At 38.0% G+C, this 17,957-nt stretch overlaps 1 protein-coding gene across 1 annotated transcript in view; it reads right to left on the reverse strand.

Annotated features, from left to right (window-relative positions):
• LOC138307648 (aminopeptidase NAALADL1-like) overlaps positions 1-10,494 on the reverse strand; it is a 76,954-nt gene extending 66,460 nt beyond the window's left edge. Inside the window, exon 1 of the mRNA XM_069248465.1 lies at positions 9,965-10,494. Coding sequence (XP_069104566.1) covers positions 9,965-10,317 — 353 coding nt within the window. The 5' untranslated portion in view covers positions 10,318-10,494. The remainder of the gene's footprint in view (positions 1-9,964) is intronic.
• Between the last annotated feature and the right edge of the window lie 7,463 nt (positions 10,495-17,957).

The raw sequence follows: 17,957 nt of genomic DNA on the forward strand, positions 1-17,957 counted from the left end.
AGAACTGAGACAACCAATGAACAAATCTACAGGTCAGAAGAACTGAGACACAACCAATGAACAAATCTACAGGTCAGAAGAACTGAGACAACCAATGAACAAATCTACAGGTCAGAAGAACTGAGACAACCAATGAACAAATCTACAGGTCAGAAGAACTGAGACAACCAATGAACAAATCTACAGGTCAGAAGAACTGAGACAACCAATGAACAAATCTACAGGTCAGAAGAACTGAGACAACCAATGAACAAATCTACAGGTCAGAAGAACTGAGACAACCAATGAACAAATCTACAGGTCAGAAGAACTGACACAACCAATGAACAAATCTACAGGTCAGAAGAACTGAGACACACCAATTAACAAATCTACAGGTCAGAAGAACTGACACAACCAATGAACAAATCTACAGGTCAGAAGAACTGACACAACCAATGAACAAATCTACAGGTCAGAAGAACTGACACAACCAATTAACAAATCTACAGGTCAGAAGAACTGACACAACCAATGAACAAATCTACAGGTCAGAAGAACTGAGACAACCAATTAACAAATCTACAGGTCAGAAGAACTGAACCAATGGACAAATCTAAGGTCAGAAGAACTGACACAACCAAACAAATCTACAGGTCAGAAGAACTGACACAACCAATGAACAAATCTACAGGTCAGAAGAACTGACACAAACCAATGAACAAATCTACAGGTCAGAAGAACTGAGACAACCAATGAACAAATCTACAGGTCAGAAGAACTGACAACCAATGAACAAAACCAAGACACAACCAATGAACAAATCTACAGGTCAGAAGAACTGAGACAACCAATGACAATCTACAGTCAGAAAACTGAACAACCATGAACAAATCTACAGGTCAGAAGAACTGAGACAACCAATGAACAAATCTACAGGTCAGAAGAACTGACACAACCAATGAACAAATCTACAGGTCAGAAGAACTGAGACAACCAATGAACAAATCTACAGGTCAGAAGAACTGAGACAACCAATGAACAAATCTACAGGTCAGAAGAACTGACACAACCAATGAAACAAATCTACAGGTCAGAAGAACTGAGACAACCAATAACAATCTACAAACTGAACAACAATACAAATCTACAGGTCAGAAGAAACAATCACAGGACACAACCAATGAACAAATCTACAGGTCAGAAGAACTGAGACAACCAATGAACAAATCTACAGGTCAGAAGAACTGAGACAACCAATGAACAAATCTACAGGTCAGAAGAACTGAGACAACCAATGAACAAATCTACAGGTCAGAAGAACTGAGACAACCAATGAACAAATCTACAGGTCAGAAGAACACAACCAATGAACAAATCTACAGGTCAGAAGAACTGACGACAACCAATGAACAAATCTACAGGTCAGAAGAACTGAGACAACCAATGAACAAATCTACAGGTCAGAAGACACAACCAATGAACAAATCTACAGGTCAGAAGAACTGACACAACCAATGAACAAATCTACAGGTCAGAAGAACTGAGAAACCAATGAACAAATCTACAGGTCAGAAGAACTGAGACAACCAATGAACAAATCTACAGGTCAGAAGAACTGACACAACCAATGAACAAATCTACAGGTCAGAAGAACTGAGACAAACCAATGAACAAATCTACAGGTCAGAAGAACTGACACAACCAATGAACAAATCTACTGTAAAGTTTTGAACACTGAGACAATGTGATCCAATGAACAAAAATACAGGTCGAAGAACTGAAGAACAGTAGACATACAGCAATGAACAAATTTAGGTACAGTAAATCCCTGTAGACTCTAAGTTTTGTACAAAGCCTGTGTGTGATTTAGGTACACTGAGACAATCCATCCATGTAAAGTTTTGTACAGTAGCCTGTCTGTAAAGTAATGAACACAGTGGTGTAGAGTCTACAATGCTCTGTCTGTGATTTAGGTACAGTAAATCCCTGTAAAGTTTTGTACAGTAGCCTGTCTGTGATTTAGGTACAGTAAATCCCTGTAAAGTTTTGTACAGTAGTCTGTCTGTGATTTAGGTACAGTAAATCCCTGTAAAGTTTTGTACAGTAGCCTGTCTGTGATTTAGGTACAGTTAATCCCTGTTAAGTTTTGTACAGTAGCCCCTGTGTACAGTAGCCTGTCTGTGATTTAGGTACAGCAAATCCCTGTAAAGTATTGTACAGTAGCCTTTCTGTAAAGTTTTGTACAATAGCCTGTCTGTGATTTAGGTACAGTTAATCCCTGTTAAGTTTTGTACAGTAGCCTGTCTGTGATTTAGGTACAGTAAATCCCTGTAAAGTTTTGTACAGTAGCCTGTCTGTGATTTAGGTACAGTAAATCCCTGTAAAGTTTTGTACAGTAGCCTGTCTGTGATTTAGGTACAGTAAATCCCTGTAAAGTTTTGTACAGTAGCCTGTCTGTGATTTAGGTACAGTAAATCCCTGTAAAGTTTTGTACAGTAGCCTGTCTGTGATTTAGGTACAGTAAATCCCTGTAAAGTTTTGTACAGTAGCCTGTCTGTGATTTAGGTACAGTAAATCCCTGTAAAGTTTTGTACAGTAGCCTGTCTGTAAAGTTTTGTACAGTAGCCTGTCTGTGATTTAGGTACAGTAAATCCCTGTAAAGTTTTGTACAGTAGCCTGTCTGTGATTTAGGTAACAGTAAATCCCTGTAAAGTTTTGTACAGTAGCCTGTCTGTAAAGTTTTATACAATAGCCTTTCTGTGGTTTTGGTAATCCCTATAAAGTAAACAGATCCCTTACTTATCTGTGTATCGCTGTAGACAGCAGGTGGAGTTTTACTAAGTCAACATGACTCTACAATGGAGTAACAAACTTTATTGATACTTGTTGGAATTCCAAACAGATCACATGTTTCAGTGTAAACCTCAAGTTAATCCTTTCAATAAGACCACAGAGATTTTCCAATACCCTGCATTATAAACATGTTCACACTTTTCGGTTTCAATAAACTTGTGAAGACAATATATTTACTTGTGATTTTGAATGAATCTATCATTTCTTATCCCTGTTTTTGGATGGTGGAGGGTTTTGGTGGTAGGCCTAGGGATGATGGAGGAGGGTGGTGGTAGGCCTAGGGAGGTGGTTAGCCTGGGGAGGAGGGTGGTGGTAGGCCTGGGGATGTGTGGGAAGGGGGTGGTGGTAGGCCTAGGGATGATGGAGGAGGGTGGTGGTAGGCCTAGGGATGGTGGAGGAGGGTGGTGGTAGGCCTAGGGATGGTGGAGGAGGGTGGTGGTAGGCCTAGGGATGAACTGACTAAATCATTTTGCCTTGATTCTTGTTGGACTTGGAACCCAAAATAAAGGCCAAACAATTTGTTTAAATCAACAGAACAGGGTATATTACAATGAAGTCAGGCATTACCTATTGGGTGTATTCACATGGAACATTATCACTATATATTATTATTCATTAACTTGTTTAGATGTGTCAGTGTTTAATTAACTGTGATAAATAGATAACAATCTCTGAATATGATATCCAGAGGTGTCCCGACCATTCAAAATCTGTTTACAATTTCCTACAGGAAAAAAAATACAATTTTCGGCAGAAAAAAAAACACTAAAGGAAAACATTATATCATTATATACCTGTGTAAGTAAATTATCCATCAGTTTATAAAAATTTGTGTGTATATAAACACTATGAGTAGGAAATGGATCCTTTTAAATATAGTATAATTCCTTGTATATTATTTCTTGTATATTATAAGTAATTATATTAATCGTGTTCGTTACATTAATTTACATTATCTATGACCTGTGGAGTGTGATCTACCTGGTGATCAAAGGTTAATTTCCACCTTATCTCGCCTGTATTCCATCTGGCACTGTACATTGTGGCATTTAAAGTCGACATTCCATAGCTTACTGTGTTAATATTTCAAATTACAGCACATTCATACAAACTAATCATTTATAAAATTGTAACAATGAAAATTATCCCGCGAACAGAGGATTAGGAAAGGTATATAAGTAGATTACAATTCATACTGAAGGATTATAATTATAATCAATAAAGAATTTTAAAATATTGCTAGTATATAGTTTACATTCTAACGTGTCCCCCTAAATATTAAGACTCACACACACCCTGAGAACTTTAGTTAATTACATGTACCTTCAAGTCCTGCGTTTCAGTACTGATATCTTTAAGGTGTTTTACATATGTATTCAGTAAAAAACATTTTGTTATTCTGTATAATTTAGGCCTACACATTTCAGGATTCTTTTGTAGCATCAAGTATATGGTATCCGATAGTTATCAGTGAAATTTTCAAACATAAGAAAAATTCCTTCAAATATTTTTGAAGTCTTTCCCAATAGCAATATATATTCATCTTAGGTTATTGGGACTATTATGTGTATTCCCGTTTTTATTCTATATACATGGCCATTGATATTGAAAACTAAAACAAATGCTGGAATGTAATTGATCTACACATCTCAAGCGATTTCTGTCCTATATCCATCCGTACAGTGTCTATTACACAAAAAGACTATGAAATGTCTATTTCTAGTAGTTCTATCTTTTTTCTGCGTGCTATTACTCCAGAGTCCCATACCATTAGATCTGGAACAGTAGAGAACAGTAGCGCCCTATTAGGGGCGTAATTACAGCATTAAAGTATCGGCTTCCTTAAATAACCCAAGAAAACTTTTGGACAAACCATTTACTATGACAATGTGACATGTTTCTGTAAACATCTGCCTTGTATCATAAAGAACAAACAGCTTCAGACTGTAACTGACAACTCCTATTCCATCCAAACAATACATCTATAAGTTGTCTCTAACACTGTAAGGATCACTCGTCTTTTGGAGGATTGGAGGAATGGAATCATTTAACTTCAATGGAATCATTTAACTTCAATGGAATCAATTACATTTTAAATAACTGGATGAGAATATTTCAAATCTGGGCAAAGTGGAAGCGATTACAAGCCAGCACAGTTGACTGCTGGACCATCTATCAGATCCACAGTTAATTGAGAGGTTCTTGTTGTGTGAAAATAAGACTAAGGAGATTAAAGGATTTATATCAAAGACTGTTTTGTTACCCTTCAAAAATTCAGAAATTTAGGAATTATACACTTCTGAAATTAAAAAGAAATGTGTTCAACAAAGAAAATAGTTCTGTTTTGAGCTTGAGAAGGATGATGGAATTCTTATGGTGACCAGTTCTCAGGTCTATTTTAGATAACCAAGGAGGGGAAATCTAATAAGTGCATGGCATTTCAACTGAGAAATTCTAATGATTGCCAGTCTAAGTTTTAACGCTCTAACCAGGGGAAGAAAACTAGGGGGGGATAATCCATTATAACGATTCAGCCAAGGAATTTTGATCATGTTGTTTGGTTCTCGATCTTAGAAAACCAGGGGGAGCTAATCCGATGCCCGTATAAGCATGTGCACTATATTTAGTGCAGAAAGTCAGAAAATGTTACGCATAAAAATAAATGATTTGCCAAAAAAAAACCTCACCTGGCTGAATATTTTGCCCCAAACTCATCTTTGGTGTGGAATTTGTGCCCCAGACCAACAGCTGGTGTGTTGTTATCTAGTTTTATCAAAGCTGAGGGGCCAGACCCACATTGTAGTGGATCAATGGAGGAATCCATTGTACCAATACAGGGGCGGACCTTTTGTCAGCTTAAGGTCGATCAAGAAAAACATGTTTCCTTAAGTAGAATTGCCTGACAAAGCACTAAGCTTTTAACACCTCTTCGCAAATAAATTCTATCACAACTCTGTGATTTTTATTAAAAGACCTCATAATTGAAACCACCATGTCTCTAATCAAATGACTTTGATGTTTCAGACTCACAAAATAAAAGGACTTTAAATATCTTTGTAAGAGGAGTTTGAGAAGCGAAATTCAACTTAATTAGTACACTTATTTAATAATGATCCAAATCAGTACAGCTTAATAAGTTAACTTATTTAATAATAATAGTTTAAAGTTGATCCAAATCAGTACAGCTCAATAAGTTAACTTATTCAATAATAATAGTTTAAAGTTGATCCAAATCAGTACAGCTCAATAAGTTAACTTATTTAATAATAATAGTTTAAAGTTGATCCAAATCAGTACAGCTCAATAAGTTAACTTATTTAATAATAATAGTTTAAAGTTGATCCAAATCAGTACAGCTCAATAAGTTAACTTATTTAATAATAATAGTTTAAAGTTGATCCAAATCAGTACAGCTTAATAAGTTAACTTATTTAATAATAATAGTTTAAAGTTGATCCAAATCAGTACAGCTCAATAAGTTAACTTATTTAATGATAATAGTTTAAAGTTGATCCAAATCAGTACAGCTTAATAAGTTAACTTATTTAATAATAATAGTTTAAAGTTGATCCAAATCAGTACAGCTCAATAAGTTAACTTATTTAATAATAATAGTTTAAAGTTGATCCAAATCAGTACAGCTCAATAAGTTAACTTATTTAATAATAATAGTTTAAAGTTGATCCAAATCAGTACAGCTCAATAAGTTAACTTATTTAATAATAATAGTTTAAAGTTGATCCAAATCAGTACAGCTTAATAAGTTAACTTATTTAATAATAATAGTTTAAAGTTGATCCAAATCAGTACAGCTCAATAAGTTAACTTATTCAATAATAATAGTTTAAAGTTGATCCAAATCAGTACAGCTCAATAAGTTAACTTATTTAATAATAATAGTTTAAAGTTGATCCAAATCAGTACAGCTCAATAAGTTAACTTATTTAATAATAATAGTTTAAAGTTGATCCAAATCAGTACAGCTCAATAAGTTAACTTATTTAATAATAATAGTTTAAAGTTGATCCAAATCAGTACAGCTCAATAAGTTAACTTATTTAATAATAATAGTTTAAAGTTGATCCAAATCAGTACAGCATTCCTGGGATCAACACTACATGTACTGATTAAATCATAAATTATAATGATGTCAAATCTGAGAGATATTTGGAAATGGTGGAGGAAATATAAAATTGAAAATATAATAAATGTACTGGTATAATTATATAGTTAGGATCCGAGCAATGAAATGTCTTGCTAACCTTTATAAAACAATTGAATCTTGTTTGTGCTAATAACTGACAGCAGACCCATATTATTACATGTAACCATGGTCAAAGAGGAAAGTGACATCCACTAGCAGATGATCAGGTGTGTGTAATTATCTGTAGATTAGATCTACTGTACCGGCTATAAATCTCCTCCCTTTGTACCCCTATGGGAGGGGCAGTCACAATTTGTCACTCTTGTGTAACATGAACCATACCTGATCAGAAAAATTAGCGGGTACAAAACTTCTCCACTTTTATTTATATAATTACACCTGTTTCTCATGGGCCGAGTTTTAAATTTATTAGCTGCAGGTGGAAATATCGCTTTCTTTCACACACAAAAATGAAAACATAATATGTCTTCCATTTAGATATTATTTGTATTATGTAAGATTTTTATTTATGATACCCATTTTTGACAGGTAACATTGTCTTTCTTTGTATGCAGGTCCATTAAGTTTTACTCTCGTCTCCCATTGGAATGGTATTTACAAACAGAGGTGTGTATATGGAGTGTAGGACAAAAGCCCCCCTGGACAAAAGCCCCCCCTCTGGACATAAGCCCCTAGGACAAAAGCCTCTCCAGACAAAAGCCCCTTAGGATAAAAGCCAACAGCTTATTTCTATTTTTTTAGATATTTATTTGCTATTTGATACATTTGGGTATTATCAGAGAAGAGTGTCAAACATAATAAAAAAAGCATAATTATGATGTGATCATTTGATTTCTTTTAATTTTTGAGTTATTGATATCAAAGAAATAATAAAAAAACATGTATACATAGACATTAGAATGTTATATATACAAGAAACCATTAATGTTTACTTTATCATAATTTAACACACCTACCAGGCTAACAGCTTGATGTTTGCATTGATTATATATAGATAATTAGGAAAGTATGTTTAATTACAAAATATTTCTATCATATAGTGTCATAATTAGATTAACATCAATATAATTTTTTACATTTTTTTTATCTATAAATCATGAAATCAATTTATCAAATTTTTAGTAAAATCCCAATAATCCAGTAAATTATTACATTGTGTCTTATTTTGAACTACATGTATATTTGAAGAAAAAAAAACTGATATAAGAAAATATTTCATATTTTTTTTTTCTATATTTTTGAATTTAATTTTTTTGAAAAATGAAGGGGCTTTTGTCCTCTTTTCCATTAGTATGGAGGGGCTTTTGTCCAAGGGGCTTTTGTCCTAGGGGCTTTTGTCCTAGGGGCTTTTGTCCAAGGGGCTTTTGTCCAAGGGGCTTTTGTCCAAGGGGCTTTAGTCCTAGGGGCTTATGTCCTAAGGGGCTTTTGTCCTAGGGCTTTTGTCCTAAAGGGCTTTTGTCCTATGGGCTTTTGTCCTAGGGGCTTATGTCCTAGGGGCTTTTGTCCTAGGGGCTTTTGTCCTAGGGGCTTTTGTCCAAGGGGCTTTTGTCCTAGGGGCTTTTGTCCTATGGGCTTATGTCCTAAGGGGCTTTTGTCCTAGGGGCTTTTGTCCTAGGGGCTTTTGTCCTAGGGGCTTATGTCCTAAGGGGCTTTTGTCCGTACCCCGTGTATATGTATACATGTAGTTCCTTTGAAAATTGATTACTAGATGGATGTGGTTATACAATTAACGATGTACCTGCCTAATTAGTGTAACCAAGGAAATAAAACCTTTGTAGTCTGTTTCCTATGTCGAAAAAATTCAACATACCTTTGTTTGCCTTCTTACTTTGTGTAATACTGAAATCCAGTAATTATTCTGAAAATCTTGCAAGTAAAATGCTTCAAATCTTTCAAAAGTTAATTATTTAAATTTTGAAGTGAAGCCAAGAACACTAATATTTGTGATCTTCTTAAATATGTAAAATAATTAAAACACAACTTTCCTCTCAAATGGTATATTAAGATGAAATATTTAACATCAATTGATATCTGACACAAATATTGACATTGTCTCATATCAGCCAGTAAAACAGATTTATGCTGTAATGTCTGACACATTGACTTTGAACTGCAGCTTAATATCAGTTTAGCCAGGTGTCACTAAGGTTGTGGTTAGTTTAGACAAGTGTCATTGAAGTGATGGTCAGTTTAGCTAGGTGACACTCAAGTGATGGTCAGTTTAGCCGGGTGACACTGTGGTGGTGGTGGTCAATTTAGCTATATGTCACCATGAAGTGGTGGTCAGTTTAGCCGGGTGACACTGTGCACTACCAGTATGATACTGTGATTACCTATGACAGATGTCAGTCCTCACCAGGTGGGTAACATTAAATATTAACACCACACATAGCTAGGTCTAGTGCTAATAATACATCACAAAAGGGGCAGGACTGGCCAGAAAGGCATTTCAAATATTGTGAGGAATTCACTAGATCACACAATACTTATAATGGAATAAAAATATACAAACATATTATAATGTTATATTTCCATTGTTATAGAAGACAATATTAGTAAATGTTTAATACATCATGTTGATTTCAATACTTTATCATATCAAATTAAATATAAAACTACTTCAACTTAATTATTGAAACACATTTACTTGATTTACTTAGTTGTGTTAGTTGAGAAATAAATGTTATATTATCATGTTAAATTTTACACACAAAAAAACATGTAACAATTTTATGATATTACCCCCATAAACTGTCCACTACTAATACTAAATACTGTAACAAAAATTGAAACAATGTTTTTAACTAAAGCTAAACCAATGATTTACAGACAAAGACATGCCCAACATTTTTACACAGATCTTATCGAATTTTAAATGCCGGTTTTACGTGTCTTACAGGTGATTTGTAAACAACAGAACTTGTGTCTTCTGATTTTAATTATCTGTCAAATTTAAATACTCACCTTTTTAGAGTCTTGATACTTTCGGATGACAGTAAATACATGACATTCTCGTGTGCCGACTCAACTTGTTCTTGTGAAAATCCATCACTCCTTTCCCCGTAAAAACAATGGGCTATAGTACCATCCGTGTCTAAATTCTGACTTTCCTTTACGTAGTATCCTACCAATAACCCGATAAGAAACAGAACAGTCGATCCCAAAATAAGTAATGAAAACATCCATGTGCTCACACATCGCACCGACGATGATTTTGTAGACGATTCTGGGTCGTATAGTCGACGAATATCGGCAGGGTCGATGGAATCCATCGAACTCCAAGAGCGAAATTTTGCTGGCGACTTCGGCGTCGCCATTTTCAGATCTGATTAAAATCCGGCGAAGTGAAAACACCTCACTAAAATCCCCTCACCTGTCGCTGTCTTCAAAGCGTTTACCTGAACGGCCCCGTGAATTTCGGGGGTGGTCTCAAAAATGAAAATCACCCCGACTAGGTTTACTCACTTCTGTGGCGTAGCACGCATTGTACTCGTCAGACAGGAATCCCTGTTTGCGCCACATTACGTAATACCTACACTTGAACTGGAGCAACACTTGGTCATTTTATTGACCCAACCATGCAATACCCCAAGGGAAGGAAAGCGGTATTCAAAAACTGTACAAGTTTTATTTCACACGAGCTAGACACATACGTTACATTTTTAGAAATAATTATAATTTTGAATTTTATACCCCTGGCAACTAACAACGTGGAAATTAATAATGTTCTTCATACGTATTCAATTTTACGGAAAACAACCAATTAAATTAATTGTAATTTTAATTTAAAACAGTATTTTGAGACAACAATAAGTAATAATGCAGCGAAAAAACTAATTGAATAAAGTTATGGAGGTGTTGGCTATTTGATATAGTATTTTACACGTGTCAATCAACCATTCCCCTTGATTGTAGCATACTACATCATCATGGGGTTTTTTCAGCAATCAAATGTTAACGTTAAGCTAAGTTATGAGAAAGATGCATTTTGAAATTCGATGTATTGTATCACCAACAACACTTACACATGTAACGCGCACATTATTTTTTTTACTATATACTTTTTAATGTGACCACTTTCCAGTACCTGTCTCTGAAAATGATAGCATTGGCCTACCTGAAGTATATAAGATGATAAGCCTAATGAACTAAATGTTGGCACCGGACTGTACGAGCCTTTTTAGAGCACACAAGAAGGACAGACTATAGACTTTTAATGTCTTATAAATATAATATGTGTGTCCGATATTTTCATATCTGTCAATTCTGTTATATCAAATTGAATTCCAACAATAACGTGATAGCAAATACTGCAAAGGATGCAAGAGTAATCTCCCCTTTTGCACCCTGCCGGACAAGTATCACCCTGCCGGACAAGTATTACTTAAAGGTCCACTACATTTCGGAAACAAGAATTAAAAGTTTATTATAATAACATCATAAGAAAATTTGTACCGATGGCTTATGATGAGGTTACAAAATCAAACAAATGCATGGTTCCCTGCGTAATCTACATTGTACGTGTATACTACAATATATTCCTATTACCAACTATAATGCGTGTTATTTAGGCCGACGGCGGGAAACATAAGACGACCCGCGTTATGAATATTAACATTTATTTTATTTTTATCCATTTTAGAAGGCGATGATGAATGTATTAATGCATGTAATGGTAAGTGTAATATATATTTTTTTTAATATAGAAAATTATCTATCTCGTTTTACATCCCCATTTTAAAAATTAAAAGCCGTTTCGGAACGGTAGAGGACCTTTGGTTTCTACAGTAGGTAGATCTTTGGTACACTTCGTTCTCTCTCAATACGTAAACCATAGCGGAACATGATAGAAAATGCAGCGCATGTTGTTTACATAGAATCGTTTACGAGTCTAGACGTCCATATCGATCATCAAAGATTTAATTCGCAGCTTGGCCATATCATGGCTACATCAAAAACGCAAGCAAACTCTGAGTTCGTAGAACTGACACTTAAATCTGTATTCGATGATTTATATATCGACCCGTATCTAACCCTGTATAGTACCCTAGTTATTGGCGGGAAAATACAAAGCTGCTGTCCTCCAAAAAAAAATTATTTTTATTTTTAAAACTCAAACAGGCATAATCTCTATACGTAATGCGCCATGGTTCTGGCCACAGGAAGGAGGAGGAATCGAATGGGTATTTTTTTCTCTAAAACTAAAACTTATGTAGACCAGAGATTTAGAAAGTAATTTTAAAATTCCCGTGAGACTTAAATTTATTGGGTTTTTCCCATTTACTTATTATAATCAACTAGACAGTGCAAAAATATCTAATAGATGATTTGCATTTCTCAATGATATAAGCGGCAAATTTGTAATGACGTAAGGAACACCTGACAAAATCGCGTGCCTGACAGCTGTTGTCAAAATGGCGAAGCACTGTCGTTTGGACAACTTACGAAGCGACAATCGCTTGAAGAATTTGGATTTTATGTAAAGCGTGATATTACATATTTTCCTCGGTGTAAAATATATGAAGATTGATGCAGATATGCATGGATATTCTTATACGGGCGAAAAAACTAGTGTTGGCAATGTAAATGTAGTGAAAATTGCCCAGGGATGTCAAGCGTCCCGAAGACCCCTGACCGGACACTACCGGAAGTGACGTTGGGGCTCCCGCTTGAGCCCCAGTTCCAGACCTAGCCCCAACCGAAACGGACGTGTGAGTTGTTGACCACCCCTGTATTGGAGCTATTTGGAGCCAGACACAGCCCAACGATGGCGTCTACGCTTGCTGTCGAGCCCGCGACGCGGAGTAGGTGAGCCAGTCATTCAGCGGACTGTGTTACATTCAGTTTTCACAACATTGGCGACGAGGATAAACTGGTCGGGGACGACTATGTGTGAACCACGTGCGCGGTAGCACGTCGTAGTAGCACACACGTGTACCCCAAGGATTAGTATATTGCGAGTTGGTACTGTTGTTTATTGTATAGGTTTATTTTTTCATTAATATTTACAAAGCAACCATTTTTCGGCCCTGTATTTTATATTTCGTTTTTTTATGCTAAATTAATTTTGGAAGGTGAATATTTAGTGGCATCTCAGAGCGAGACTCGCACTGGGTTCTTCCGCTAATATACTTCCTGTTTCCGGTTGCTATATATTCAGCTGATATTGTTTACATTTTGACATATCTGAGTGTGATTGCTGTGATACTATGATATTGTAGTATTATTTAGCTTTTGTGCTCATATTTTACTGGTTGGTTTTCTAAATTGAATTAACAGTTTATAATAAGAGAGGTGTGACACTCACATATTTCTTGTTCAAATTTCTGTCGATGTCGATAGGATTTTGACTTGTATTTATTCTATTTTTGTTTTTGTTTATTTTTTTTTATCAAACCATCCAGTAACACGCACCACTAACTAGGGGTAATTTTGTATTTGTTTATACTTGACATTGAGTTTATATTTTTCAGGTTTGTATGAAATAAAACAATATACACTTGTATACTCTGTCGGTACCGATAGCAGTTATACTTCTATACAGTGTTATTTTTTATTTTTAGTACAATTAAATTTATATTCGGGTTACGATTATAAGAATTGAATAATTTGTTTGTCGGTGTCGACATCAAATTTACTTAAGGTATCTGTGTTATTTTTCCCACATCTTGTCAATATAAGGAGGGGAGGAGTGTGGTGTCATGTGTTGTGATATCATTTCAACACTCTCCTCTGTACCTTGCACATAATTCCTGGGATATTGTCTTCATATATTTTTGGGTTAAACTTCAATATATATATATCAGTCAGCATGGCTAGAAGACCGCCCCCAGTCTATCCATTACGAATCAATTTCTGTGAGGAGGAGTATTTTCATTTGCTTCCCTTTGTTAGTGAAAATGTGGCAGAGCAGATCCGTAAGTTTAAGGACCTCTACGGCAACATTACACCAAAGTCCCTGTCACAGATACCCAATGTGAACATCAAAAGGTCATTGTTTGACCTGATTGACTTTACACTAAACCCTAAACTATTTGGTCTCGATGTCGAACCAGGTATTAGAACAACATCCAAGACTTTTGCGGAGAGGGTAAATGCTGTATCAGATAGCTGGGAAAACAATGCACAGCGACAGAGCAAAAGTCGAAAAGTGTGGGATGTGACAGATGAGTGTACACACCATGACAACCGTTCATTCAGAAAATCCACCAAGCCATCCAGCAAGTACTATCTCGACAGCGAGGATAATTCATCATCACGTATGTCACACTCACGTCGACATACATCCAGACGATTCCAGTCACCTCCAGTCTCAACTAGACGGTCTCGTCGAGTGGATTCATCTCACTCGGATTCGGACTGGGACAGATGCTATCGCTATTCGCACAGAAGGCCACGTCGGGATACGACACCATCTGATAGCGATAGTGATGATGATGTTGATTATGGTCGGAGATCGACCAAATCTAACAACTGGGACAAACGCTATAGGGGCAGAAGGCTACGTCGGGATACGACGCCATCTGATAGTGATAGTGATGTTGATTGTGGTTGGAGATCGACCAAATCTCGTCAAAGTCTCCATCCCCCGACTTTACCTAAGGCATTGAAATTCAATGGGACCTCTGATTGGTTATTATTCAAACAGAAGTTTACCAGATATGCAGATAATGCGGGATGGAGCAACCGAGCACGCAAAGATGCATTGCGTAGAGCCTTGGCCGGTAAGGCTAGGGATTTCTACAGATCAGTAATGAAAATGGTTAACAAGATTTCCTATAGAAGACTCCTCCGTGACTTTGACTGCCGGTTTAAATCGGATGAATCACCAGGAACCGCACAGACCAAGTTTCAGCTTGCGGAGCAACGCAAAGATGAAGACCTATATGATTGGGGGGATAGGATCCTGTCACTAGCATCAAAGGCATTTCGTGATCGACCTGAAGTGTGTGTTGAGAACCAAGCAATATTCCATTTTTGCCTTGGCTGTAGAGATCAAGAGGCTGGTTTGTATGTGGGCATGGGTGAACATAAATCCATTGATAAGGCAATAGATGCGATGGAGCGGTACCAATGCACACGTAGAAGGCAAGAGAGGCAGACGACATACTCTACCTCAAACAGGTACATGTACAAGACAGCATCTTGCCAGCCATGCAGCAGACAGACTAAACTTGAGGACAACTGGTCATCTTCAACAACGTCTTCCAGTGAGGATGAAGAGACTCCATATCCTTCAGCAAAAGAGGTCAAATCACGACACAGCTATCTACGCCACGGTGATGTGACAAAAACTAAATTGCAGTCCTCCATGAAACGGATGACGGGTCATGAGAGATGCTTGCCTGCACGAGAGGATAAATTAACCAAAGCTGTGGATACAATGATTACCAAGATCCCTACTATCCTCGACAAGTCACGGCGCAATGCAAAGAATGACCGGAGTCGGTCAGCTGCACCAGCAGGACAGGGTTATGGATCTGGCCAGCCCCGATATTCTAGTAAAGAATATCCCAGTAAGATGGGATACAAACCAAAGTTATCAACAGTTGACGAGCTCAAAGTTGAAAATATTATTGTGGATGGTTCCATGGTAGATTCCACGGGAAATGGTTCAGAGATTGACTCAAGACTCTCACCAAGTTCAAAACTGATGTTAAAAGAACCGTCTAAGAGAATTGCAGAACACACTGGTGTCAGTGATATGTGCAGGATCAGTGTCTCTCCAGAGGAAGTTGCTCCACCGGAGTCGGTGGCTAAAGTACACGGCCAGATATATCAACTAATTCCCAAGCATTTACATACGTTTTGGAGTCCCTCACATCTGAAGAAATTGGTGGGGGAGGAGAAAAAGGAGGTGATTATGTCTGATAGTCCCAGTCCAACTCTGATGAAATTGGTAGGGGAGGAAGTGAAGGATGTCAGTATTCCTAAGGACACTCGAGTAAAGGCCAGTGAGGTGGTCAGCCTACCTGGTCAGGAACAGGATAATGGAAAGGAGGTTATTATTCCTGTGGACATTCAAGGAACAGTCATCCTTAATGTAAATAGGCCTGGATATGTTCAGGGTTATGAAACTGTCATTCAGAGGCTGGTAGCTCTGGTGGCACCCTCTCCTATGAAAACCACAAGTGCAAACCCAGAGCCGGTGTCGGCTTTATTCCTGCAGAAGGGTCCACCAATTATGTTAAGATATCCACTGATTCTAATACAAAAGAATCCAGCTGCACTTCTGGATGACTTAAATGGCTCATATGTCCTTGATATCGAGCCTCCTTTCTCCAACATACCAGAGGGACCCCCAGAGATATCTCGCCAGATTGTCGATGTCGGAATGGCAGAACCCTATACTACGGAGGCCTCGGGACCGAGAAGGGTTGTTGAGCTGCAGTCATTTCTGCGTACTATCTATGCTAGTTTAGCTAGGGGGTGCCCAGCTTCCCCTGACATCTCAATGGATAAGGCTTCATGTCCAAGCCCTGCCAGGGCCAAAGAACCACGAAGCCTAAATAAGGCTCACCAGGAAACTGTGTCGCATTCCCGAGGGCGGGAACACAGATTAGATCCTGCGGTAGCAGTGACCTTGGTCTTAAGACATGGTCAGGTTCAGCAGACTGAGGGAAGACTGATCAGTTGTTATCAGCAGGGATCGCCTGAGTATCTGGGATCAAAGCCTGAACAGAACAAAACAAAGGAGTGTTTGGAACCCTTGTCTACGCAACAAGGTAATAGGAATTGCTATATCCCCTTGAAAGGATCCAAGAAGGACTGCTTGGATTTGACAGCAGCGTTAAGGCCTCAAGTGGCAATTCGTGATTACCTTAATCACATCAACCAATACCGACTGATTTCCCAGGCAACAAAGGTACGAAGGAAAGCCATGATCACTGTATGTCGGACCCTGGACGAACCAATACCTGATTGGGTCATCCCTGACCTGGTGGACAGTGCAAAGGCCCTAACGCACTGGCAATACCCGACGGTGACCACCACAGCTGAGCCAAATACGGCAGTAACGGAGCTTAGGGAGACTTATGGGTCAACCATCTCTCAGTCAGCCCGTTTGTCATCGGTACACGATGACATATGTTTCCACCCTGAATATGGTGGGGTATTACCAGAAGAGGAAATGGAGGACTATCTACCTTGTGGCAGCCCTTTCCCTAGAGCCAAGACCTGTGGTAGACTTTGGTTATCAGAAACCACATTGGTACAGGACATAAAGGATTCCCTTGAGGCTGGGTACCGCCCGAGGGTAATGGGAGGAGTAGTGGTATTCTGTGACCTTAACAACTACCCTACCAAAGTTGAGATCTCCCAAACCAACAGGGAGGGTTTCCACGGGGACGTTGGAGCCTACCTTAATGGGCTGTTGTCATCTGAAGATAATCACTCTATCCTGAGGCTGACAAAGCAGCCAGGGGTTAAAGTCTCCAGTGAAGTCGGTATCGACCTAGCAATGACTTTCCCTGATCTCCAGTATAAGTGGGAACGTGAACCACAGGTTATCCAGCCCTACCAGGTTATGAGGTTGCCCCTTCCGGTACTGTGTGACCTAGTTCCCCCATGGCAGTTTGCATACCTGTACACCCTAAGGTCCGAGACTGAGCTTACACTACCAAGCCCGAAGATACCATGTCACTGCCTCAGCGGAACCGGTTTGGCAGTTCAAACATTGCAGAGACGGTTCATAAACACCTACTGTAGTATGTCTGGAAGGACCAACCCTTACCATCACAATGGCACTCATTGTCGGACCCTGTGGGTCATTGCCTGGGGTCAGCTTGTCCGGGAAATGGACTTAACTTACTCCCGGGTAACTCGAGGGCACCCATACAGTAACCCATATCTGTTGGGCTATGCAGCTCAGCGGATAGCAGAGATCCTCAGGGACCTCGACATGGAAGTCGTCCTAGGACTGACAGATGAGAATCCTTCTCGTCTGTCTGACTAGGGT

The sequence above is a fragment of the Argopecten irradians genome, chromosome 14 (assembly GCF_041381155.1).
Source record: "Argopecten irradians isolate NY chromosome 14, Ai_NY, whole genome shotgun sequence".
Taxonomy (NCBI): domain Eukaryota; kingdom Metazoa; phylum Mollusca; class Bivalvia; order Pectinida; family Pectinidae; genus Argopecten; species Argopecten irradians.